The sequence below is a fragment of the Pezoporus occidentalis genome, unplaced genomic scaffold, assembly GCF_034315485.1.
Source record: "Pezoporus occidentalis ecotype Australia unplaced genomic scaffold, CSIRO_AGI_Poc_V1 ctg149, whole genome shotgun sequence".
In the NCBI taxonomy this organism is placed as follows: Eukaryota; Metazoa; Chordata; class Aves; order Psittaciformes; family Psittacidae; genus Pezoporus; species Pezoporus occidentalis.
This window is the reverse complement of record NW_026913305.1, coordinates 2,698,445-2,724,369: the sequence shown is the minus strand read 5'-3', so window position 1 is coordinate 2,724,369 and position 25,925 is coordinate 2,698,445. Positions and strand designations below refer to the sequence as shown.

The following is a 25,925-nucleotide window of genomic DNA, read 5'->3' as shown; positions in this document are numbered from 1 at the left end:
GTATCATTTCCATACAGTGCACAGAATTTCCCTCTTAAAAAGCAGCCTAGCCAGAGCACAGATGTACTAGGGTTACAAGGCTTAGCCACAGGCAAGACTAACGACTTCCTTGCATTGACAGCAGGCAAATGACATTTTACAAGCAGCAGCTTTGTGTCCTTTGAGCCAGGGACCCTTATTCTATACCTGATTTTGTCAGCAGCCACTGCTACTGAATGTGCTGCTCTTGGGTAGCCAGTACATAGCAATGAACACATCAACATCATGCCAGTCCCGAAGAACACCCCCAGCATGCCAGATCAGCCTGCAGACCAAGCCTGTTCCACCTGATGTCTCAAGGACAGAAAACTACTGACTGGAGGGGAGCTGCTTTGCATTGAGCAGGTTTAACATGATCTTGCTTGCCCAACACAGCCTGCTTTTTCTTCACATTTCATCACAGTTTCTGAAATAAGCATGTCTCTCCCCTGCTCCCTCTCAGCCAGATGACACAATCGGTTTGTTATCTCAAGGTCAGTTCAAAGAAAACACAAAGCTCTTCCAGCTGTTCCAGCCTGTTTCACCATTCAAACACATTCTGCTTAGCATGTGGGAGCAAAGCAGTGAAGGGGTGGGGGTGTGTGGGGGGGAAATCTCAGCTCCAGCAAAGATGAAATTTGCCACAGATTCAATGGGAGCAAAACTATTCTCTATGCTCTTCCTTAACCAACTGCACACACTCTGGACCTCAGCACACTTCTGATCCTGATGCTGACCTAACCACGTCCCTCAGGTGATGCTCTATCCCATGTTTGGGTTCTCAGTACACTGGCCCATAGGTATTCAGGTCAGCCCAACCTTAGCCTTTCCTTGTTTTGCATCTGTTTAATTACAACAGTCACGCTGCTGTTGTAATTAATCTTAATTGATCACCACCACAGCTTGTGACATTCAGCCATCAACAACGCACTCCCAAATCTCACACAGGCTTTTGGATCCAATCTGGCTGTCCACCCACACTGCAGGTCTCAGAAAAACCGAATCCTTCAACTACCAATGCAGAAACAAACCTGTTTAGAGAAGATTTATGGCAGAAATTTCAAATAATACCATTCGTGCTCTGGTGTTGTTTAGGCCTATTTTTCAAAAAGATGAATAAAATGATTGTTTGGGAATAAACCTACTGCAGCGTTATTTATGTACCAGTAACAGATACAACCAAAGAAAGCGAATACATCATCTCAATTTTCCAACACAAGACAGACTTTATATTGCTTTGTTGATCCTAAACCACAAATAAAATAAATAAAACAAACAAAACCAACTGCTACAGGGCAAGAAACAGAAGCAACACAAAGATTTCCACTGCCCTATTATGAAAACCTGCTTGAAGAGCAATGTCCTGAATAACAGTGTACAATTTCACCTGGAGGCACAGAGACAGCTCCAAAACCCAAGTGCTCCTGGCAGCAGGGAGATGCAGCTGAACACACACAAGTCTTAAGTGTTCCTCAGCGGAAGGCTGTGATCAGACATCATCCACAGGCCATGAGACTCGGATGAGCAGGTCAGCTCTCAGCCACAAGCCAGCACTGTCAACTGCTGAGCCATTAGTACCTACTAGCAGCAACCACCAACCCAGTGAAAACTGAAAGGGGCCTAAAGGCAACAACATGGTGTAGAAGGCCTGGCAGGTGACAGCATTACAGACACCAGGGACCACACTGGATCTTGTCTACAACATCTCCATTTATGCTTAAGTGAAGCAGTTAGGTGGCATGATCCACTGCCTGATGCGGCTGCAGAAGCAATTCATGGGAGGACCGCTGGGAAATCCTCCTCTGCAGCCATCAAAACCAGTGAGGAGTGAAACACTCCTAACAACTGCAAGAGGAACCGATGGGCTGTACGGCAGGAGGGAGGCTCCTCAAGCCACTGAAACATTGGACATTTTGTTCTAACAAATCACATTGCCTACGCAGCACAGGGTAGGCATGGGTAGGGTCAGCTCATTACTCACCGTGTAGAGCTCATTGGTGACTTTCAGGAGCTCTTCATGCATCTGTAAGCCAATCTCCTTACTCTGGAAGGCAGAAAGAAGAAGAGTTGAGACTGTTATGCTCACAATATGCATTTCTGAAAGGAAAATACATTTTGGAGGGAAGAGTAAAATTGTGTGACCTCCAAATACTCTGTGCATATGCATCTTCATCCTACCCCCAAGCTGCATTCGCCAGAGCTGTCTGCCCACACTGTGGGCAGTACTGTGGCACATCCTCAGCTATGGTCAGCAGCAGAAGTGCGTTGCCCTTAAGGCCCTGCACAGGTTAAGTGCCAACAGCAGCAAACAGACACTCAGCCCTCACTCTGAACGCTCCAGCACACCACAGCTCCATGTCACACTCAGGAGACAGAGAGGAGGCACGGAAAGGAGGAATGGGATCCCTACAAATGCCCAGTTCAAACTCAGGAAGAGGAATTGAGGTGATGGGTTTTTTCCTAACTGCCTGATCAAAAGTACACTGAGGGTCTCCAGTGCTGCTGGAGTACTGATACAGGACACCATGGCACCAGCAGGAGCAACAACGTCTGGGACACTGCTGAGCTGGTAGGACAGGGAAGCAGTGAATTGTTCTCCTCTTTTCTTAAAGCAAGTGACCAACCTGATTCCTGATGAAGGCAGTACTTCTTCCCAGCCCTTCCATCCCTGTGCCCAAGTAGATCCTGTTGGTCCCCAGAAAAGGCTTTGACACCCATCCCACAGAGAATAATACTGCAGCAACCCCTCTCATGCCTGTAGGGTTTTAATTTCCTCCTCTCAGCTGACAATGGGGCAGGTGGACCTTGGCAGTACAACTGGCTTCTAGTGATGCCCTTATCTTAAATACCTTCTGCTCCCATGGAGATCTGCCCTCTGCCCCACCAAACACAAGACTTGACGTGTTTTGCGCTCTAGTGGAGTTAAAGCCATGCACCTTTTAAGTCTAGATATTGTTTTAGAAAACAAACCAGCCCCGGCAGCATGAGAAATGCACCAGGGGCTGTATTCACACCACTTCAGAAACCCTGTCTAACATCCTTCTTGCTCCAGGAGCTGGGAAGACATCATCAATAGGGCTGCCAATCCATACCTGGGCTTGGTTTTTTCCATTTCTAAATATTAAAGCCCAAATACAGATGGCCTCCTCTTCCAATCTACCTGCAACAGTGAGTTTAGAAGTAAACTGGTATTTTGATTTCTTTATATTTACTACAAATCTTTAGCAAAACAAAATGTGTGATTGTAAACATGAACACATACACAGTACAGCAAACCCTCATGCTACTTCAGAATTGCTGCATTCTCATTTGAGGATGACGTTTGCCCATGGATCACTCAACCAGGGTTTCAGAGACCATCACACAATTTATTTATCCTGCAAACAAACAGGATGAATCTGGAACTACAGACCATATCGCTTTGTCCTTCCACTGGCACTATTTGCCTCCAGCCCACAGCCAAATCACTGCATGGGTATAACACATAACACCCTCCCTCATTTTGTGCACTTGTTTCACATTAAGACTGGCAGAGGGCACAAAAGCTGTGCCTGCTCTATAGCCAGAAGTGTCTTACAGCTTGACTTTGCCTGTTCTTCAGCAAAACCTGTATTACTGGATGTGGGTAAGTGGCTGTTGCGTTCTCCGCACTGAGCTGGCTGTGTTCGGGCTACATTAACTCCCCTGTGTAAGTTAAACTGCACAGTAAGCATTTGTGGGTACACAAATCACTTAGATACACATTCTCCAGTCATACAGTATCATCTGTCAATCTATCTTGATTTGATAGATTCATTAATGACACCTGCTGCTGGACTTGCAATTCCTAATCAACTGGCATTTCAGAATGGGGATTATCATGGCTTCCTAGCCCAGGCATTTCAGGTTTTACTTTGACCACCCTCCCCATTTGTCTTCAGTGGCTCATTTTCACTATTCTGTCCCACATGAACCAAACTTTCTCTCAAAAAGGATATTTTATTATGAAATAGCTACACCACAGTTATATAATAAAGCTTCCAATTTCACAACTGGAGTTCAGCAAGCTCAGGACAAAGCTCACAGAGTATAAGAACTCCCAGCATCTTCCTCCCTCCACCCTCGTTTGCTGAAATCCTATTATCAGTTTGTATTTTCACTCTTCTTGTCAGGCAGGATGAAGCAGATCCAGTCACTGACCTCCTACAGCATCAACACAGCATTTCACAGGAGAGGCCACAACCTTGGGAGCCACAGAACGTTTTAGCTTGGCTGCAGATCAAGTCAACTCCTACTCAGAAAGCCAGCGGTTGGATGCTCCTGGAGATGTTCATGCACTGCTTTCCTGTCCGCCTTGTAATTACACCCCAGATCAGTCTGTGGATCTTTTTGGCTAGGAAACCTTTATTATAGCTTGGAGATGTATTTAAACTAAGTATAGATACCCTCCTTCCCCCCGCCAAAAACCGAATCGAAACAACAAGCAGTTTCTTTCAGATTTCCTCAAATAACTCCATTTTTGTGCATGCTGTCAGGGAAAACAACATCCCATCAGCTTCTTGGCTGGGTGGCTAAAGAAGCCTATGGCACAGAAAGGTCTAACTACAGCTAAGTGAACAACCTTCAGACTTGAGAAGTTTAATCTTAGGTGATTAAAAGTTAGAATTGAATACAAAGAGGGAAGCAAGGAATACGAAGAGTAAAAGCCCTCTGCATTCAGGGAATATCCAATAATTACAGTTTATCTGTGAGTTAACATCATGGTATTAGGAGAAGTCTCATCCTCAGAAGCACAACTGATGCACACTTACATGTGCACCATGTCAGTGTGCTTCCTTAGATGCATAAGGTGCCAGGAAGATGCCAATCACGAGGGGTGTGATAAATACTCTGTGGAAACCTCTTCTGCTGGAAACCCCGTGCCTCTTCTCTCCCTGCCAATGCCAGCAGTCACTGGCTGCTCTCAAAAATCTCACTGTGGCTTGCTAAGAAGCAACAGAGCTATTAAAAGCATGCACCCCTCCCAGATACATCCAGAATCTGGTACTGAAGTCAGGGTCTACAAACACGGATTCTGCAGCCCATAGGGTCCAAGCCTGCAGGAGTTCAGCATCACACATAACCCTTCTGGCTGATCGTGCTGTTAGGAGTCAGAGTGTTCCCAAAGCAAAGGGAGGAGAGACTTGCGGTAGGAGCCCTGTCCCCAGGTCGGCTGCAGTTCTTGCCTCTGCCCCAGACTTCCTCTGTGGTAAAGGGGAAGTCCACAAAGCCGTAATTTTCAAACCTAATTTTAGACTCCTAAATAGAGCACCAAAAACCGGCTCAGTAGTCAGCAGTGTGCCATCCCATCTGATGAGGGGGGACCACAGGTGGCTACTACATTTAAAGACCCATTTGCTTACATCCTGCATCCTGTTCCTGAAGACCAAAGCGGTCTCTGGCATCATCACAAATCTCCCAGCATCCAAGAGGGTAGTGTCCAGCCTCGGGATGCTGAAGCCTCTTCCAGAGACAGGCAGGAATGAAGCTGAAGGACTCACCTCTCCTCTGAGCTTGCTGCCTCCCCTTTTACAACAGAGAAATTACATTTGTGTGTTTATGGAAGACAACATCAAAACGTCATTCCAATTCCCTGGTACCATCTGCAAAACTCAGCTCCAATTTAGACACTTGCTTTATGCCTTCCATTCCTACCAAAAAAAACAATGCTGCTTGCTGGGGTAGCAATGGTTTCAGTTAGGTGGTTTATTAACATTCCCGCAGCTGCAGATGAAGTGAGGGGAAGCAGCAACACAGACTACTGGCAAGGAAGAGTGCCTATTTTAGACAAAGAAAACAACTCCCTCCCAGACAGACAGCACTTCTTCATTAAATCTCCATCCAGGACACTGCAGTATAGGGCGTAATTAAATTCACTGTCACGGAACGTAATTAAATCTCACACTGGGGAATAATGCAGCATGGTTATTTCGGACATAGCAATGCTCTGTCTCAAATGTATAATTTCCTGTATTCCATACTTAGAAGAAGCAGCAAACTTCTTTCCTTCAGCCTTGGCAGGAGAGGAAAAGGCAGAAAACACCAGCAGTGTGACCCTCACCCAGGGTTTGCCTTTGCAGGAGGATGTGCTGTGGGATTTCATGGTGATGGAGACTCTCTACAACAATAGATCAAGTCAGACCTCTGCACTGACATATCTTAGCATCTCCGTTTATTGCTTGCCTATCAGCAACATTGACACACTTGTCTTGATAACCTCCTCCTGTATCAGGAATGTGACTCACGCTGGAAACTCCAGGGAAATTTGCCCTATTGAGTTTTCTTCTATTTTCCTCATTAGCAGGGCTTGCCTGTCTGCTGGAGCAGGCTGGGAGGCTGCCTGTTCATTCCAATTGCACATGCTAAGCTTCAGGACAGGGATGCTGGGACAGAGGATGCTTGTCCTCTACACTGCCTGACCCATCTTCAGGTCCCCACTGCAGCCATGACACCAGAAGAGACAGCAAGGAGAAGCTGCAGGCTGAGCCACTGCTAAAACAAAACTGCCCAGAGCTGCTCTGATCTGCATTCTGCCACTGGGCTCTCCACAGCAGTCTGAGCTCAGAAAGCCTCCTCTGGCTTGGTCTGCCAGTCCCAGCACTCAAGGATGCTTTTCTGATGTAAAACATCTCAGGCATCAACTATCATACAACAAGAAGCCATACCCACTAGACGACGATTGTCCTTCGTCACTGCCACCATAACCAGTCAGTGCAACAAGTAAATGATGTCATTAGTGGGCCTTTTAACAAAAATGTTAGGACATGTCTAATATCCCCATGGGCTCCTCCTTCACTGTGACATACATCAGGAGCAGAGCCTCCAGCCCCGCTATCGCCAATGAGAGATGTTGGCCTTGGGTCTCTAGGCTCCAGCAAACTCCCACTATGGAAACTACCATATATATACAGCTATATCTATCACTGCTTCAGATTAGAGGGTTGCAGAAACAGGGCCAGGTGTCAGGAGAACCCCCAATCTACACTGCTATTCCTGCCCTCATCATCCACACCGATGGGATGCAGCTGAAGATCTCCATTATACCAGTAAGCTAAATACTGGATTCTGAAGCACTGTCAGGATTGCACAGTTTGTTCAACTGCTGGGGTAAAAATGTAAGTGGAGGGTTGGATTCTAACTGTGTAAAACTGCACAGCTTCAGTGTGCAGGGTTTCAGCTGAACAAAACGAGTTCAGAGGGCAAGCCATACCCTCATGGAACCAGGTCACCAGAGACAGGAATTCCTATATTCCACATCTGGGAAGGGGAAAAAAGGAACAGGAAGAAAGAAAAATCACTGGACAGGAACAACTACACATTTTGTGACAAAAGAACTATCAGAGTCTAAATCCAGACTGGACTCACATTTTGCACATGGTTCCTGCCTTAACAAATATCAACTACAAGCATCTCCACACTCTGCCTCAAGACCACCTTTGCACGAACCCCACAGCTCAGTACCCTTTTCCTGCAGGTCTTCAAGAAGGAGGCAAGTTTCTACAGCTACAACTGGTATTCCTTCGGATGCCATTCAGAAGTACCTGAAAGGCCAACAAGAGGGCTGTGGATTGCTTAATCGACATCTATCACTGGACTTGAACACCAGCGATGCCAAGACTGCAGCTTCCCTGGGAGCATAACCACCAGCCTCAAGGTACCACTGCAGCTCACCAGCACCCTGCAAAACTGTCCTGTCACTGAACGCAGATGCAGCCAGAAATCCAGCCTACAAAACCAGACTTGCCAATGATTCAACAAATGTCATCTAATTTCTCCTTCATCTCTAATAGTCAACCTCTAATTCTTGTAAGCCCTGCTGGTAAGTACAGTCCAAGCTGCCCCTGACCCCAGGTGAGATGAGGTCAAACATGGAGTTGGTTCAGTTAAATGTCTCCAACTCAGACACTACCATCTCAGTCCCCAGTGGCTCCTACTTTCCCCCTCTTTTGGGTTTGGGTAAGCCCTGGCACTCCTGAGTGATGCACAGCTGAACACCAGGGATCGTACATTGCCGGTCAGTGGGAGGACAAAACACTTCAGTGGAGATAACAAAACACAGCACTCCAATTTACTGATGAACGACCTCACTGCTGCAAAGCACATCCAGGGAGGCTGAGGGGAGAAGCAGCTCAGCACCCAGCATCTTTCCACCACACTGATAAATTGCTTCTTAGTTATGCACATCCTCGTACCCCTGATATTATGTCCCTGCTTTTTTTGCTGAGACTGTTTACATTTACATAATAAACACACAAAACATAAAACCTTCCAGTTCCTCCGTGTACCCACAGCATGTCACAACCCATTAATGAATTCTAGATGGGAGAAATTAAAACTGACATCTCTGGGAAAAAATGTTACTCTAATTTACCACCAAAGAGCAATCTACAACAAAACCAAGCAGCTGAACCACAACTGCAGATGCCTTTAACCCTTCTGGAGCTGGATTATTTGCCCAATGGTCCTCTATAGCACCGTCTCCCCAGGAGGAGTGCCACAAGCACTTCATTCATCATAGAATCACAGAATGCCTTGGGTTGGAAGGGGCCTTAAAGCTCATCCAGTTCCAACCTCTGCCATGGGCAGGGACACCTTCCACTAGACCAGGTGGCTCCAAGCCCCATCCAACCTGCCCTCGAACACTGGCAGGGATGGAACAGCTGCACAGTCATACTCAAAGCAGAACAAATAAAAAGCAGTCTTACTTCATATGTCAAAAATGGGTTCAGAGTAAAGTGCAAACTCAAAGTAGATTTTGAGACAGACTTAGAACTGACCTAACCAATATATCCCAAACCTGTCCCATTTCTGGAGCCCAGAAGCACAGGAAAAGGGGTGATATTTCACATTAGATCAGCAAATCCAAACCTGACCTTGCGGTATAACTTCTAGGTTACATCTATAAACTGGAGGAAACTGGTCATAAAAATATTACATTAAATTTACTCCCTGGTCAGGTTAAAATTTCAAGATAAGCAGTGACTTGAGAGCCCTTCTCCTGTTTGGAGAGGCAAGCAGCCCAGCAGGCTCACCCTGCTCACTAACCACAGTTCTGCAGCTACCCCTGTTGAAAACAAGCAATAAAAATTAAGGAAAAACATAAAAGCCATAGAGCCAAGTGAAAGTTCTGTCTAGGCCAACACAGCATCCCTAAAGATGGCCATCAGCAAATGCCCAGAAGCACAAGAAAAGGTCCAGTGATGCCACCGAGTACATTCACCATGTGATGAGCTGCAGGGCCATGATTCCCAATCCCAAAGCTCTGCCAGCAGCTGCTGCTGGGGAACTACCCCTCCACATCTGTCTGACTGCCTGAGGACTGAGGTTACAAACACGTACCACTGCCCTCCTATTGTAAGTATAATAAAATATATACAGTATTAATGATGTTAAAAAGCCTTCCCTTTTTACCTTCTCTTTCTGTCCGGTGCCTGCTGACCTCCCTTGCCTTATGGAAGCAGGCACAACAAAGTCCTCATTCCTACTCACTTCCTACAAACTGCTGTGAGTCTTCATGCTCTTACCACATTACACACTCTGCCCTCATTTTCAGCTGAAGAGTTCTGGTCCACCTGACTTTGATTCCTGCAAGTCTGATGCTCATTTTTAATTTGCTTATCATTAATAATTCTGTATCATCAGCAGACTTTGTCAGCTTCCTATTCATCTTTTTTTCCAAATAATTTATTAGGAACTCCACTGACATTCTCTTTCCTTTTCTTCTCTGTCTTTTAACCACTCCTTAATCCAGGAAACCACTACTCTGTATTCTTCAACAGCTTCTTCAAGAACTTCAGCAAAAGACCTTTTCTGAAGCCTGTAAGACACTGAAGGGACCGTGCCAACAGATCACTGGCTCCTAGAAATACCTCCACTAGATTTCTGAGGTGTGACTCTTCAGAAAGCCATGCTGACTCCTCTCTATCTGCCTACAAGCCTGTCATTCTGCTCTTTACTAAAGCTTCACCCAACAAGTCTGTTCTTAAATTTGTATTGCTGATCTGGTCTCTGGCACTGACACCAGTTTAAGAATCAGGTCACACCTCACTACTAGCCACTTGACAATTTTATATCTCAGTTTATTTAATAGACTTGGATAAATATTACCTGGAAAGACTTATAAGCAATAGTTCCTTTTACAAATTTGCTCTGCAACATCTACTGACAATTCAGTTGGATAAGGTTCCTCAGGTTGGTAACACCAGCACTTCCCCAGAAAATCTCTAGTCTAAGCTTTTCCATAACAAGTACCGAATGAAAAGAAGCCAGCTAGCCTTTGGCTGTTACCGCATAGTGTTTTTTTCACCTCACCATCTATTCCCCTTCACACCCTGCAGCAGGCTTCTTTCCTGTGATTTTGGAGAAGTTTTTGTTAGCTCTGTGTCTTTAGTAAATTGTCTCTCAGAATTTTACTTGGCCTGCCTTAATATGGTTTTACATTTTCACTGCCGAACTCCTCTCCAGTTTTCTCATTAAGATGTTGCATGTACTTTGTAGAAAGCCCTATTGCCTTTCTCTGCTTTTTAATCTTGGCCATTTTTGTACCTCGTTAGACTTTTGGGAGGGCACAGGCGTGTAGAATTCCACAATAAGCTTCTATTTTTGACCAAAATGCAAGGATGGATCCTCACTGAGCAGAACTCGAGGTCAGGTTGGACAGAGCCTTGGGTGGTATGGTTTAGTGTGAGGTATCCCTGCCCATGGCAGGGGGGCTGGAACTGGATGATCTTAAGGTCCTTTCCAACCCTAACTGTTCTATGATTCTATTCTAACTCTCCATCACTGCTTTGGTTACCTTTTTAAAGAGCCTGATGACATCCTCACTGATCTGTGACAGCCGAACGATGACATTGTTCATGAAGATGTCATTGAGGGTGGCGTGATCTCTGCTCTCTCGCCGGGTCTGTGTCAGAACCAGGTACCAGCAGTTCACAGGGGAAAGGAGGTGCTGATCTTTCCTAGGGAATTGGGAAAAAAAAAACAAATCAAAAAGGTCAAGTGAACGAGTCAAAAAGGCACAATCTCCAAATGAATGCTGACAGCATACTAACATTGCCTTCCTTCCCTGCACGCATCCCCTAGAACCCATTGTGTCCCCAAAGAGAAGTGTGTGAGTTCCTCTGGGCTGCCTCCCATCCCCAGAAACCGTACACTATGGGCTCTCTACAAGCCCAGAGCCATGTCCTTGTGGCAGACACTGCAGGGTCATTGGAACAGGTCTGGGTGCTGGCCCAGAGCTGTTGCCCAGCCAGGAATGTGGCCTGGCAGACAGCCCATGCTCAGACACACGGCTGCCTGCCCACCAGCTGACACAGTGGCACCTCCTCTTCAGTGCAAGGAAGATGCTTAAATATCTCTCTGCCAACACAAAAGCTCCCAGGCTAAATATTACATACAAGGGTTTCAGTGAGGCCAAGGAATTCCCATTCTTTGCCCCAGGATGTTCTCTCCTACACCTTATTTACCAGCCTCCCACAGCTGGTGGTGGTAGGACAGAGGTGCAGGGGAGATGGATGCTCTAATGCTGACCCACGCACAGCCCTTTGCTTCACTCAACACACATAAAACAAAATCAGACTGGTTTGTGTTGGAAGGAACCTTAAAGCTCATCTAGTTCTAACCCTGCTGCCACGGGCAGGGACACCTTCCACTAGACCAGGCTGCTCAAAGCCCCATCCAACCTAGCCTTGAACACTGCTAGGGATGGGGTATATATGGATCTTCATACATAATCTGCCCTACAGCTTGTTTTTTCTGCCCTAACTCAATTTTTGGAAGCACCCAGTGCACTCTCTATTGCTCCATACCTATGCTTTAAAAAGGTCAGTCAGCAATATTATGGTAATACAGTGCAGATGCTCCAGGCAACAGCTCTGAGGGACCTGAACACATATCAGCCGGAGACAACAGGAGAGCTGGTCCCCTGCCCCAGCTGGGCAGGGATCCCATCTGTGGCCCTGCCCCAGTTTACAGGAACCTCTCCCAGAGTTCCTTTCAGTGTTTCCCACAGGGAAGTCTGGTGGCACTTGAGCACACATGCCTAATCTGACCCCAACTAAACCCTTTCCAAACTGGGTGCTGGAAGATGGTACAGGAGAGGAAACACCCCTGGTAACCCCTTCATAGAACAGAATAGAATAGAATAGAATCAACTAGGTTGGAAAAGACCTTTAAGTTCTTCAATGCTTTCCAAGGGATTGCTTCTTTTTTCCACTTTGCACTATTAATACAGCTGTCACTTCCTTTTCAGGAGAGGTTCGCTTGCCACACAATCTGTTGTACTGCATTTAGTCCACTAAACACTGCTGCGGAAAATGTTTTGCATCCAACATTATCATGAAGTGTCTGTGCACAACATGAATACATTCGTGGTTGCTGAATATTTACGAAGCTCTTAATCCAGCTCATGCTGCAGACAACAGAGATTGCTGTGAGCGGCAGCACGCATCAGGGTGGGCAACTTGAAGAGCCCCCAGGAGCCAGGCAACATCCTCAGATCAAGCTCATCTGCACCCAGCTCCACTGGGTGAGACCCTGCACAGGGGCATCCCCAGCCCCTGACTTGTCTGGAAGCCAGCGGGGCTCAGAAAACCTCTCTTGAAGGAAATTTCAGCAAACGTTTCACATTTGATTAAAGTTTAACTCATTCTGACACGTTCCATCTCAACACTGAGAGAAACCTGCACTGCTCCCCGTGCGCCGTGTTTAGTACTGAAGGCAAACTAATCAAAACCAAATCAAAATCTCCATAAATGATACAACTGAAACAGAACATTTCACATCATCCAGCTGAAACACTTTGAGATAAATCCTCTAAATGAGGCAGCCAAGCAGTACTTTCCAAATGTTTCACCTACACCATTTTCTCTGGTTAAACCAACACTTTCCTATAAGATGTGTTGGCTCCAGAGATTTGGGCCCTTCTAGCAGAGACCTCCCATGCCCCCATCCCTATCGTGCCACCATCCCTATGTGCCAACAGCCATGCCCAATGGATGTATTCCAGTCCCAGAGGCTTCTTCCTCCCCAACACCTATCAACATGTGAAAGCTGCCTGGGAGCATCCACTGGGGACACAGATCTGTTGCACACCCGGGTTCAGCAACCTGTGTGCATCAACAGCACTGGCAACGTGGCCATGATGGAGATGGGCCTCAGACCCCCCTGTGCTCAAACAAGAGTGTCCTTCTCAAGAAGTCCTGCAACCAGAAAGCCAGCCCGTGCTCGCTACAGCTACAATGTGCAGCCAAAGCCTTCACACACGTACTCCTCCTCAACCAAGATGTTCTCACCCATGGTACTGGGGCTGCTGCAGCCCACTTCACTGCCAAAGAGCAGAGGGGAACTCCAGCAAATCTGTGTGTGCTCATATAGACAAAACAACCACATATAAAGCATGAATGAGTCTGCCAACCTCCTGGAACCCCCATGAACAGCCCAGCAGGAGCACTGCAGCAATTACTGCTATTAAGGGCTGGGCCACAGCCTGCTGCACATGGCTACACAGGGACAAAGGAAGAGCTGAAGGTACTGCATTTCTTAAGAGCGCCAAAAGCCTCATCAGAATAATGACATTCATGAGCAAGCTGGGGAAGCAGTGCAGATGAACCTGACAAAGGGCAGGTAGAAAGCAGTCCAGAAGGAAAACATATTAAGGGAGTCAACACAGAGCGAGACTGTGAGGACTCAGCAGAAGTGAGCACTGAAATCAAGCTGACTCTATTAGCACTATCCATACCATCACAAATCACGAGCACTTGTGCCCAGGTAATGGTCACCTGTAGATACAGCACAACTGCATCCTCCCAGTACTGTAGGTACAATAAGCAATGGTAGGGCTGTAATAGCGCTCTCAGCTGATGGGAGAGGCACACACACACAGCCTGAGCCTCCATGGGCTCTGCCTCTGAACAGCCCATACTGGGCAATACCTCCCCCAGGACAGTTATCCCTGGTATCATGGTACAGCAGCACCAGCCTGGCATCACATGACTGACAGGCAACAGTCAGATGCAAAAAGAACAGACAGCATTGGAATGGCAATTCCTTTTCAGCAGACTCTCCGTAAGACAACAGTAAAGCTTTGCTCACTAGAGAGACCAAGTAAACAGATTAAATGGGATTTAGTAATATGGAATAAATAGGATTTAGTAACGTAATAGTAGAAATCACTGCTCTTGCAGTGGAACCAGGAAAAAACAAACCCACAATGGGTTAGAGAAGGAAAAAGGCTGTGAAGAGCCAGGGGCTAGCAAGGCTAAGTGCATCAGACCGGCAAACCCCTCCATCTTCTAAGAAAAGAGCTAAACAGTGGCTGTAGTCTTTGGCATTGAATTGAATGACACTAGCTTCACCTTGAGCAAAGGGTATAATCCCAGTTGAGAGACTATTTTATGCACACTGCTGTCAGAAGACAACTGAGACAAAGAGGTAAAGGTGGGGAGCTTGAGCTGACATGCAGGGACCAGCTCCTGTGCCAGCGACAGGACAGCAGCATTCACAGGAACCTTGAGGTCAAGCCACTAGCCATCCCACCTAGCAGCACAAGCTATGTATGTACCCTCACCGCACAACACAGCCACCTCCAGACTTCAATTCTGCCTCCAGTTTAGGGTTGTCTTTTTGGATCTTTTTTGTTCCTGCCATTCTCGAGTGTGTGGTTAAACTGAAAAGATGCTGCTTTTGAACACTTGCACATATTCACACATTCTCATCATCAGTTCGAGTTTCACACAATTCCAGCATCCAGTTCATGCTTCCTATTTCAAAGCTTTGTTTCAAAACATTTCCACTGTGGATGTGCCTCGCTTCAACACTGTACGGGTGCCTGCACAGAAAACATACGTACTTCATTTTTACACACTGAAATAAATCAGATTTCCAGAAACTGCTTCCAAGTCTGAGCCTGTGAACAGGTCTGTGCAATGTGAAGCACTCTAAGGATAGGCTACATAGAGAAACCGGGGTTTATAAAATGGGCCTACCATCACTTGCACCATCAAATCAGTGGCTGAATTCAATACTCTTTAAAAAAATATCATGGGGCTTGACTCCTTCCTAGTCCTTCATTTCTGTTTTTATTGCATTGTATTTATTGTATTATACTCAAAGAAGTGCACAGCAGGTCTTTTCAGGCAGCACAGGTCAGCAACGCTGTGCTGAAAGTCTTGGGAAAAGGCATTTCTAGTTCCTTTTGTGAGTCCTGCACAGTGAAAACACAGACAAGGTCACCAATGGTATTTTTCTTACTGCTCTTTCAGGCTGTGCAGCTACAGGCAAGCATCCATCTAGCGCTCGAGGCAGTCCCGGTACCACTGTGCCCCCGGCACCGCCTGCTTACTTGAACTGGTGCTCTCTGGAGCTGCGTATCTTGGAAGAGAACCGCTCAGCCAGCTTCTCCAGGCTCCTGGAGTACTCCAGCTCGATCTCAGCCTTCCTGCGGAAGAACTCCTGCAGGTCCTGCAGCAGTTGCAGGCGCGACTCCGACTGCTGCTCCAGGCATTTGAACTGCTCCACCAGCTGAGTTCGGATTTCTGGATGGACACAAGAGAGGAGGAGAAGAAAATGCAACATCAGCAACAGGCACTGGCCAGGAGGGTTGTCTTCCTGTCCCAAAGCGATTGCACAAGCTCTGCAAGCCTCAGGTTTAATTCAAGGCTTGATAAAGCCGACAGATCTCTTTCCAAGCGAGAGCTGAAGAACATCATTCACCAGTCTCGTATTCAAACCTTGCTCTTTGTCAAAATAAACCGCTGTACAGTACATAGAGACCAACCCTCAGAGCTTTTCAATTGCCTCTTTGAAACTAGAAAATGATACTTCAATTTATCTAGTACTACCTGAAGTCCTGTATTCTTTACAGATAAATACATCTTTTCTTGATAAATGAACATCTCAATACCTTCCAAACGGCTGACAATGACCTGAAGGAAGCTGGCACTGTAAATGCCAACAGAGGACAAGAGCAGAAACAGGAAAGAACATTATTTTGGTGGCACCAAGGCTTACTATTACAACTAGCATCACCCCCAGCTCAGACAGCACCCAGGCCCCAGGTCACAGCTTTGCCTCTATCACTTTATGAGCTTACAACACACTAGCAGTTAACTTCAAACCCAGTGCATCACCAAATAAGATGAAGCACATGCACACCACCATGCACACAGGAGTAACACAACCTGTGGTTACTGGAGAAGTTGCACATCAGGGCTTATTCAATTGGGCAGCCCCAAGTTCTCTTTCCCAGTACATCTCGGGCTCCATGACCAGCCAAGGAGAGCAAGGACACAACAAGAGGAAGGAGGATGCCAGGCATTTGTGTGTGCTTGTTCAGCTCAAAGGCTTCTCCATACAGCTCAGGGTCTGACCGTTCAGAATAGCAGGCTCCAGGCTCCTAGAATGCTCGGCACTGCTGGACCATGGGCATGTCCTGCAAGAGGAGCAGAGCCCTCACCAGCCTCCCACATTGCAAGGGGTGCTTGGCCACCCAAAAGGATTACCAGGAGCGGACTGCAAACATGAACTGTCGTGGTCTGTGTGACAGCAGGACTCAGTCTGTGCCATGAAGAAAGTCCTAAAGTTGCTAGAGCTCTTTGGCAAGAGGGCTACACCTCACCCTTGGTTCCTTCTGCAGACGCAGTATAGTGAGATGACAAACAGTAACTTACCCACAAGAGCCACAGCAAACTAGAAGTATCTGTACTGCCTGAGCACATGCGCCTGAAATGGCTGCACTGTAACTGGGAAGCTCAATGACCTAACCGAGACAGTAGAGTGGTGTCATTCCAGTGACTGAAATAATCTTCAGTATACATATACATATGTATTATGCATGCAAGGCAGACTAGCCCTACCAGTTCCCTGCCAGCATCAAGCTGTCCCACAACTTTGCAAGCTCCTATCCAGAGTCATTTCTCCATATTGGATGCTGAATTAATAAATTATTAAGTAATGATGATGCAAAGCACTGACTGAAATCACAAAAGATTTATGGGCAATTTCAAGCTCTTTAAATTTGTGAGATCCCATGTGGAGGAGGTTTAAATTGCCATTATAGGAACGTGGCAGCCTGGTCTTTTCCAACATTTCTTCATATAACAACTTGCATGCGAGACTGAGCCACTCACAGCCCGAAAAGTGAACTCCAAAGAACTGCAGGAACAAGGGCACCTGCAGCAAGCTCATTACTAGGTAATTTAACAACAGCAGTAATGGGACCAGAGGCTGCAGGCTGCGTGAAGGTCACCTAAAAACCAAGAGCTCCTTGGAAATAAGAAATGCTGAAATCTTCTAAGTTAATCAGTCACTTTATGTGGGATCCTCCATGGGCACTGCTTTCACAGCCCTTCCTTTATGCTCTTGATACTTTATGAGAGGATAGCACAATTGTTCATAAAGATGCATCTGAGGCTCATAGACAGTCTTGGCAAGAGACTCGACACACTGCACTGAGCCACAAGCAAAGCCATTTTCCATTCCTTAATATGCCTGAAAAACTGTGTGACCATCCCTGCAGTGATGACCAGTGTCAGAGTGTCTTGGTCTATACTCTTGCATCAAAATAAGTGGTATCCTATCCCTGTGATATCCAGCACCATGCCACAACAGAGCTGCACACCTCACACCCGCAGACAATGGCGCTTCTCCATCCCCTGTTGTTCACATTTGTGCTCATATGCAGAAAATGGATCCACTCCTCTTGTAATGGCACTTTCTCTGGAGAGAGAGGAAGGATGCTTTAATGCCACACAGCACCATTTAGCCTGGGTTTGCTACAGAGATGCTACAGGAATGCCAGGAGGAGCTGAGTGAACCTCCAGAAAGCAGTCCTCAATCACCACACCTGAAAGCTGCTCCAGTCCACCTATGGCTTTACAGAGAGATCACGTGCATGCAGCACTGCAGCTTCAATTCCATGAGGGAGGACTGCTCTTGAGCGACTGTGTGTGCGTGCACGAGCAGAGATGCCTTATGGGATCAACAGGAGACGGACACCTACACAGCCACGGCTTGTGACAGCTCCCTCACTTTCCACCCGAGCAGAGCCTGGGTGCGGGAGGAGCTGGTGATGAGCTCGGCTTCTCAGGATACAGCATGCATACCACGCTGCAGCGCTGCTCCACACGCACCCCTTTTGAAGGCACATTCCCCTTACACAGCTGCTGCAGTTAGCGATGGTGCTCACCAGGGCTGAGGGTAGAGAAGCGAAACCGCTTTTGAATTGAGCCTTAGAAACCCACTGCTGTGTTCCTACAGGATACAAAGGTATCGGTTTCATAACAAAACCTTTTTAAAATGTTCACATTCCCCTGCCAACAAGATTTTCCTTCCCACACAAGGTCAGTGGAAACTTCATTACATCCCATATGGATTTTACATTCCGACTCCTGCTGGTGCCAACACAGGACTTGCTTTATAGAACTCTGCTTTCCTGAGCAAGTTTGATACAGATTTTTATTTAAAGCCACAGAGATTTCATCTTTAGCTCACTCTTTTCATAGTGGATTACAACCTGAAGTGGTCTCCAGCTCTTAATAACCCTGACAATGCACAGAAATACAAGGAATTATCTGTAATGTTTATCCAGTCTTTTCCATTTCCTATCTACTCCCATTTTTTATTCTGAATCTGAGCAACTGCTGCTTATCTGATCTTTGTATCTGCATGAAGTCTTCTCCTTGACTCTTACAGGGTCATTCGAGGCAACTCAGACAGCAGCAACACATACAGAGACTCACTGAGGCTCTTGTAGCTTTCAACACCCCCTGCTCTGAATAACTGGAATGTGCAGTTTGTGCCCACAGGCTCCACCACAAGCTCAGTGAGGCTCATCACACCAGTGAGCAGGCAGGACCCAGCTCCCTCTCCGTCATCATCCCACATGCGCTGGCTCATCCCAGAGTCCTGGCAGCAAGGACTCAACAGTGGCACATCAGTCCCACCAGCAGGCAAGGATGCTTTTGGGCATCCCAGCATCAGCAAAGCACCTTTTGACCTTTGTCAACAGAGCTCCTTTGTTTTCTGCACTCCTGCAATGTGTTGCTTTCACACTTTCAAGTTTCCTTGCAGAAGTTCTGCCAGGCCAGCACCATCTAAGCACGCGAAAGGCAGTCTCTCCTGACATGGAGAATCTGCTAGCCATGACCCTAAAGCCACTGAGCTTCAAGCAGTCTGACGAACAAATGGAGACAGCTACCAACCCCAGGAGCTCTTGCTGCATGTTAAATGGAAAAGGTTTGCAGTAGAAAACAAAACTGAGGGCTGCTGGCGCCAGTAATGCAAAGACAGAAGCACTAGCACAGAAAACAACATTCTTCAGTGCTCCGGAGGTCTCTGAGTCAGCCACTCACAAACACGGCCCCCAACAGTGCCTGCATTGTCGCTCCCCTGCTTCCACCATTACTTTGCTGCTGCATTTAAGAGGCGTCCTCCATTCAATTAAAATGAACTTGCTCCTAAATGGCCTTTTCAGGTAATCATGAAAAAGGAAAAGCAGGCAGGCAGAAAAGCCTTTTTCCACCCTTCACGCCTGCTGCCTAGGGAACGGGCAGGAGCACTCAGAGGACATGCATTTTCTCCTGCCTGCACAGAGGAGCTGGAGACCAGCCCCACCGACAGAGCAGCCATCACTTGCTGTTTGACCCCGACACCCTCCATCCTTCCCCTCTAACCGGGCCTCCCGCTCATGCAGCAGGGAGAGAGAAAGTGGATCCCCAGCAAACCCAAACCCCTCAGGCCTCTTACTAACATCCAAGGTGACAGACACCCTGACGGGTACCAGCCAACAATCCCAACCAAAACCCACACCGGCTTTACCAGTGCTGTTTGCAAGCAGTTTTCTGGCCAGCAGCATCAACATGAGCTGCATCAGCCCTGTCCATTATGGGGGGATTAACAGGCTTTAATTATAACCTTCAACTGAGTGCCAGTTATGTTTTCCATGTTAGACAAGTAACTTTTCAGTGTCTGACCCCAAAACCTTAAAACTCGAAGTCAGAGCTAGAAAGCAGAGGATGCTCACGGGAAGAGGTGCTTCTGGAACTGGAGGGAGGGGAATCACCTTCAGGCAGTCAACTGATGTACATGGTGGAAACTGGCTTTTACAAATGAACAGATGAGACAAGCCCAAAGCACAGGCAGTTGGGTACAGGAAAGTTCAGGCTTCCTTGGGCCACAGTAACATCTGCAAGGAAAGAGCTAAAGTGTTAAAACTCTGATGGGGGCCCACCATTACTCGAGGATTAACCCCTTCATTCCTGCTCTTTGGCTGCAGGAACCTGTGGTCAGCCTCACCTTCCCAGTTGCACGCTTCCACATAATGGTTCCTATGAAATTGCAGCAATAGAACCGCTCCTCTCAGGTGAAGAAACATGTACAGAACTGGAATTCACATAATGGTGGTGGGTCCTTATTTACAAGGAATAAAAATAAACTGGCAAACTAAAAGGGAACGGGATACCTCAGAAAGCATCACTAACAAGTTATTCTGTGAAAGCTAAAGGCTTCTCAAAGAAATGACCCAAACTGGCGAGGCCCCTTTCTTGGTTCAACTAGTACATATGGGGGTTTTTAATATCCCATGTTCAGAGCTGTCCTTGCTAGATTCAACTTAAGCTTCTTTCCATGAAGAGCAAACCTCACCAGGAAAACTCTCCAACTCCGGCTTCTGCACAGCACCATTAGGATGCGAACAGAAATGCTGCAGATCCGCACAAGGAAAACCGCCACCTCGTAATCCACGTTTCCCAACTTGGAATTTACAGGAACTTTTAGCAGAAACCAATACACAGAAAACTACCAAACTGCTTTAGGAAGAACTGAAAGGATTTGCCAGAAAGCAGAATGTTAAATATAACTGCATAGCTGTTTCCAAAAGTAGTTTGTCCAAAGTGCTCCCATGTTTTACATCACAGTATAGGAAATCACAAACAGCACCAAGGGAGAAGAAAGTGAGCCATTCTGTAAACAAGGATGCTAAAAAACCCTGAATCCCCTTGAACTCTGCTGGCCAGCTGGCTTCCAAGATTCGCTGCTTTCTTCCTCCCACTTTGTTTGGTTCTCATTATAAGAAAGGAGTTTCCAGTGTGAGCAGTCCTGCTGTTTGAGATGCAGAATCAGAGGTTGCAAATGCAAGAAATATGATTTCCTCAGCTCTTCTGGAACACAACAGCAGGGATGGTGGAAAAAAACAAAATTCCTTGGCAAACCAAGGACAGCAGCAATGCTCAAGACAGGCTGTGGGACCACTAATCCAGCCGGGAGAGGGAACATCTGTAATCAGAAAATCTGGGGATCTGGCTTTGGTAAATATTTTCAAGTCAATTGTCCCGTATCACAGCCAATGCCTGCTTATTAAACCATGCAGGATGTCAGCAGCAATCAGACATCCCAAAGAGACTTGTTCCAGCCCCGGAGCCTGGCAGGGTGGGATGACAGCCACCCCTGCCTCCAGGACCATGTTTAACATGGCCCAGCGCAGAGCCCCAGCATCAATACAGACTGCCAAGATCCCAAATGAGGCACAAGTCCCTCATCAGTCAAAGTGCCCCAAGAATGCTTACATCCCTCTGAAAGCCAGGGAAAGGACTGTGACAGGGAATGCAGAAGGAAAGCAAATGTGACCATCACGGCACAGGCTGAGTGGGGATAAACCCACCGCAACCAGCCCCATTGTCAGCAGCTAAGTGGTACATGAGTGTTAGAGACAGCACAAAGACAAGAAAAACATCTCACATCCCGCCTTGGGCAGGACTGTAAATGAATGGCAACGTTAGCAAAATGCACAACACAAAACCCCACCCAGAAACTTGACAGAGCTATTCAAAAGCCAGCTCAGGCCAACACCCTGAACATAACACAGTGATGCTTAGGGCCAGCGGGTAGGTGGGATGGCTGGGCAGCCAGTCCCCGATGGCTCTGCTAGCCTATGGTGGGCAAGGGGCTTAGGGGTGGCATGTTTTGACATTATGGTAGCTACAACCCAGCTACAACACTGAGCCTGGATGAAATTCTGTGTGCGTAGTTTGGAGCTGAATGATGTGCTTCTGCAGCAAAAAAAACTACACAGAGGAAGCAATCCTTTCCGTGTGGGTTTTGTAACGTCAGGTGCTCTTCCTCCTCCAATACAAGAAGACTTACAGTCGCCCAGGTATCATTTTCTATCAGGAATCAGCCTCTGCGGCGTCAGCACATGAAGGCAGCATTAGATGTCAACAGAGTAGGCTGTTGCACAAAGCACCAGAAAGATCTCCATGGAAAGGTGTTTCTTGGTTGCTTTCTTAATGTAAGACTCTTCTCCAGCCTCAGACATCCGCAGCTCTCTGCACCAGTGGAAGACAGCAACGCTGTGCCCAGCCCCACGTGCCCACCGGCTGCACTGAGCTCTGCTCCTCAGGGCTCAGGGGTGTTGCAGCAGAACAACGAGCACCCCAGGCTTACAGCATGCAGTGCATCACCAACAGCGGCTCACACGGGGTCCTGAGATGAGCTGATTCTCAGGGGCATTTAATGTTAAACCTCAGGAAACACGGACCTTCAGAAATGCTGGAGTTCATCTGATCACCAGCATGGCAGGAGCAACTCTTGTATCTTGGGAGAGTTCTGCATTTGGGTTGGAAACTGATACTCATCAGTGTGTTGGTGAAAGAGTAAAGCGAAGGCAACTCCCCAAACCTCTTCAAGACTTCAGAAGTGTTGTTGGGGTTGATGTTAACACCTTGGCTAGCAGATCAGGGTAAAGTCTCATTTCTAACTTTCCTAGGCTGTTCACTTCATCCATTTTCCAGGGAGGACACTGCTGGCAGGCATGCACAGAGCCCGAGAACAATCACACGCATCCAAATAGCATACCTCTGACAACACTGATGATGCAGTGCTTTACAAAGAAAAAAAATTATTTGGGACAAACTGTGGCCAATTTGAGTGCTCACATTAGAATTAACATGCTTATATGAAGAGGTCAAGATGAAGACAACAGGCTCAGCTCCAGTTCATTATTAACATGCCACTGCTTCTGCTTCAGCTGGTCCCACCCTCAGCTTTGCTGAAGCATATTTTCCATATGGTCTCATTTCTTACATATAACAAACTCTAGATGAATGTCACAAGATCAATGCAACCTCTACCAGTGCTATTCAGTATCATTATTCACTTATTCCTTGTGTTTTCATACAGCTCACATTCTCCTGGGCAGCAGAATCTCTGAATTTCAACAAATACCATGTTGAAATCTTAGCCCCAGCTGAGGCTGTGGCAGAACTCCCACCAGTTTCAATGGAGCTAGGATTTCATCTTTTGGCAGCAAATGGAACAAGTGAGACAATCTTGTTCTCCAGCAGTTATTTTGCAAGGCTCCCCTTCTTCCAGTAACCCCTGGCTCCAATACTTCTTACTTCAGTGCTGACAGGGGCCATGCTCCTTAACTGGCATCCACCACAGTGGAAACCAACACCAGCAGAAGTACATTGGCTGATCCATGGTGTACTGCTACTTTAGAAATTACTTTCTTCATAAACAGTAAAGCACCTTAAAAATCAAAACGAGTTTGAGTGAAACAACCGCAAGCAGAAGGTTCAATGTTTCACAGCTACATTTACTTTTGCTTGTCCCATCTTAGGTCAAAGTGCCACATGAGATGAACAGTGGCACTTTTTGCTGCTGCACCTTCAACACAATGCTCACAGCCCAACACCACGGCCTTTTAACAACGTACAGTTACTCCAGTAGCAGAAACTAAAGTTGGGTCTTGGCAGAGCCCATTGTCAGAAGCGGCAAGACTGTGCGTGGGAGCCAGGACCAGCCCCTGGACTTATAATGTTCACATACAGGCCACAAGTGGGAAAAGCAAGATGGCCTTATAAAATATACCAAATTCTACATGGGCAAAAACCAATGAGAAACAGGCAGTGGAAAAATACAGTTAGTTAAGAGGTGCACAGCCTGAACTGAAACGCAAAAGACCACAGGAGCCAAGTGTGCTCCAGCACGCAGGAAAGCCTGAAGCTGTGGGGATGCAGCGATGCTCCAGCTGGCAGAGCCATCAGCTGGGAGCCCCGCACACCCCAGCCCCACCAGCTGCATCCCACAGCTAGGCCCCCTGCAAGCCAGCACCCTCCTCCTCAAGGGGATGCTGGGTTTGGCACGCTGCCCCCTCCACAGCCCCCAGGGTCAGGCTCCAGCTGCCCAGACAGGGACAGACAAAAGCAGAGGTTTCTCTAGCAACGGGCTGGCTGGGATGAAAGCTTCCAGAGACCTCCTCCTCCAGCAGCACCGCATGCTTCCGTGAGCCAGGAGCGCAGGACCAAGCCCTGCTGTCAGAGGGCTCCAGCCCAGGGCCATCCACCACCCCTGCATGGGGATGCTGAATTATCTGTCCAGAACAGTGTTGTTGGCTGATCCTCCAAACGGGCAGCCTGGGACAGCCGCTGCTCCAACATATGTTTCACCCCACTGATTTGTGACAAGTGAGAAAATATGCTTGGCAACAAAAGCCATTATTTTTCTCACAACTGGGATTAGACCCAATAGTTTATTGCAAATATAGCATGGTAAGTTGGACTCCGAGGAGAATCCAATTCTTCTACAAATATGGAATGCACTAAGGCCATCTGACATCCAATTTCTATTACTCCCTGCCTCAGTCTATTCGTGTGCTGTCTTCACTAAAAGCCAAGCCCTCTCAACCCCAGAATTACCTCTTATGTATTTTCTAATGCTTTGTCATCCTGTTTTTCAACAGTACACACCATTTCCCTTGGGAGAAACACACTCCTAATGCACCACTAGTCTGGATTCACGATTAAAACACCAAGCTGGCTCTTGCACCAACCAAAGCCACTTGTTCCAGGCCCAGAGTGGCCAGAACACCCCATGGCATGGTGCTCGGGGACCTGCACTCAAACTCCATGGAATGCTATGTGTGTTTGAAGACAGACACTCCTGTTCCCCAGCACCATCCTTCTCATCTGCCCGTCTCACCCCACTCCACAGCCAGCTCCACCAATGTGGTTCAGCAGCAGAGGGAATCGAGGGACAGTGCTGCCAAAAGAACATCCATCTTGTGATGGCTGAATCCAGGGCAAGGCTTCAGCAGGTCCCAAAGGTGACACTGTTCAGCTTAAGCAGCCAAGGAGGGACAGGGACCATGGACTGGAGCACCTGGAACACAGAGCTGCCAGCCACGCTTCTTCCTGCCACACAGAGCTCCAACCTGCCAGCCTGAGGGTGCCCTTGTGGTGATGAATACATAAGGCTTCAGGGAAGGCACAGAGCAAACAGCAAAGAAAACATAGCAAGAAAACAGCTCAAAGCAAGCCTCCCCCCTTCTCTTACAAGTCACTGTAAACAACCCTGTCTAGGAAGACAAGAGATTTGGCTCTCAGTACAACAAAGAGTGAGACAAGCCTTTCATCCAAAACTAGAAGTTTTGGATTTAGAAGAGAAGAAAACACTTCCCAAGCCTGAAAACAATCCATGTGGCATTCACATTTTCCATACAGTTTTTTTCATGTGTGTCTTTAATCCCCAGTCCTGGGGACTGCATCAGGAGCCAGCCGGCTCCCGGACACAGCACCAAACCAGAGGCATTTCCACCCAGCAGTTCTGGTTTTGCCTTTGTGCCCTCACACCATTACTCGCTGGGCTGTAAGGTAACCTCTGATTTCATAATTACTACAATGGGAAGTGAAAGCATCAGAAATCAGATCTTCTCCCTCCCAGGAAAGCCACTTCTCTGGAGGGAGCACAATGGGCTTGGGGGCAGCATTTCCCCTTGGAAAAAGGATTATGGAAGCCCTAAGTAGCAGCTCAGGGAAAACACCACCTCTGCTTTACTGTGAGCCAAGCTGGCTTCTGGACCTCGCCAAGCTCCTGCTTGCTCACTATCACTCCTG

The 25,925-nt window shown here is 47.2% G+C and overlaps 1 protein-coding gene across 3 annotated transcripts in view; it reads right to left on the bottom strand.

Annotated features, from left to right (window-relative positions):
- SRGAP3 (SLIT-ROBO Rho GTPase activating protein 3) overlaps positions 1-25,925 on the bottom strand; it is a 115,849-nt gene that overhangs the window by 44,612 nt on the left and 45,312 nt on the right. For all 3 annotated transcript variants that reach the window (XM_062610778.1, XM_062610776.1, XM_062610777.1), the window contains exons 2-4: positions 15,377-15,569; positions 10,832-10,994; positions 2,000-2,062 (exon numbers count right to left, since the gene is read on the bottom strand). In XM_062610778.1, coding sequence (XP_062466762.1) covers positions 2,000-2,062; positions 10,832-10,994; positions 15,377-15,569 — 419 coding nt within the window. The remainder of the gene's footprint in view (positions 1-1,999; positions 2,063-10,831; positions 10,995-15,376; positions 15,570-25,925) is intronic.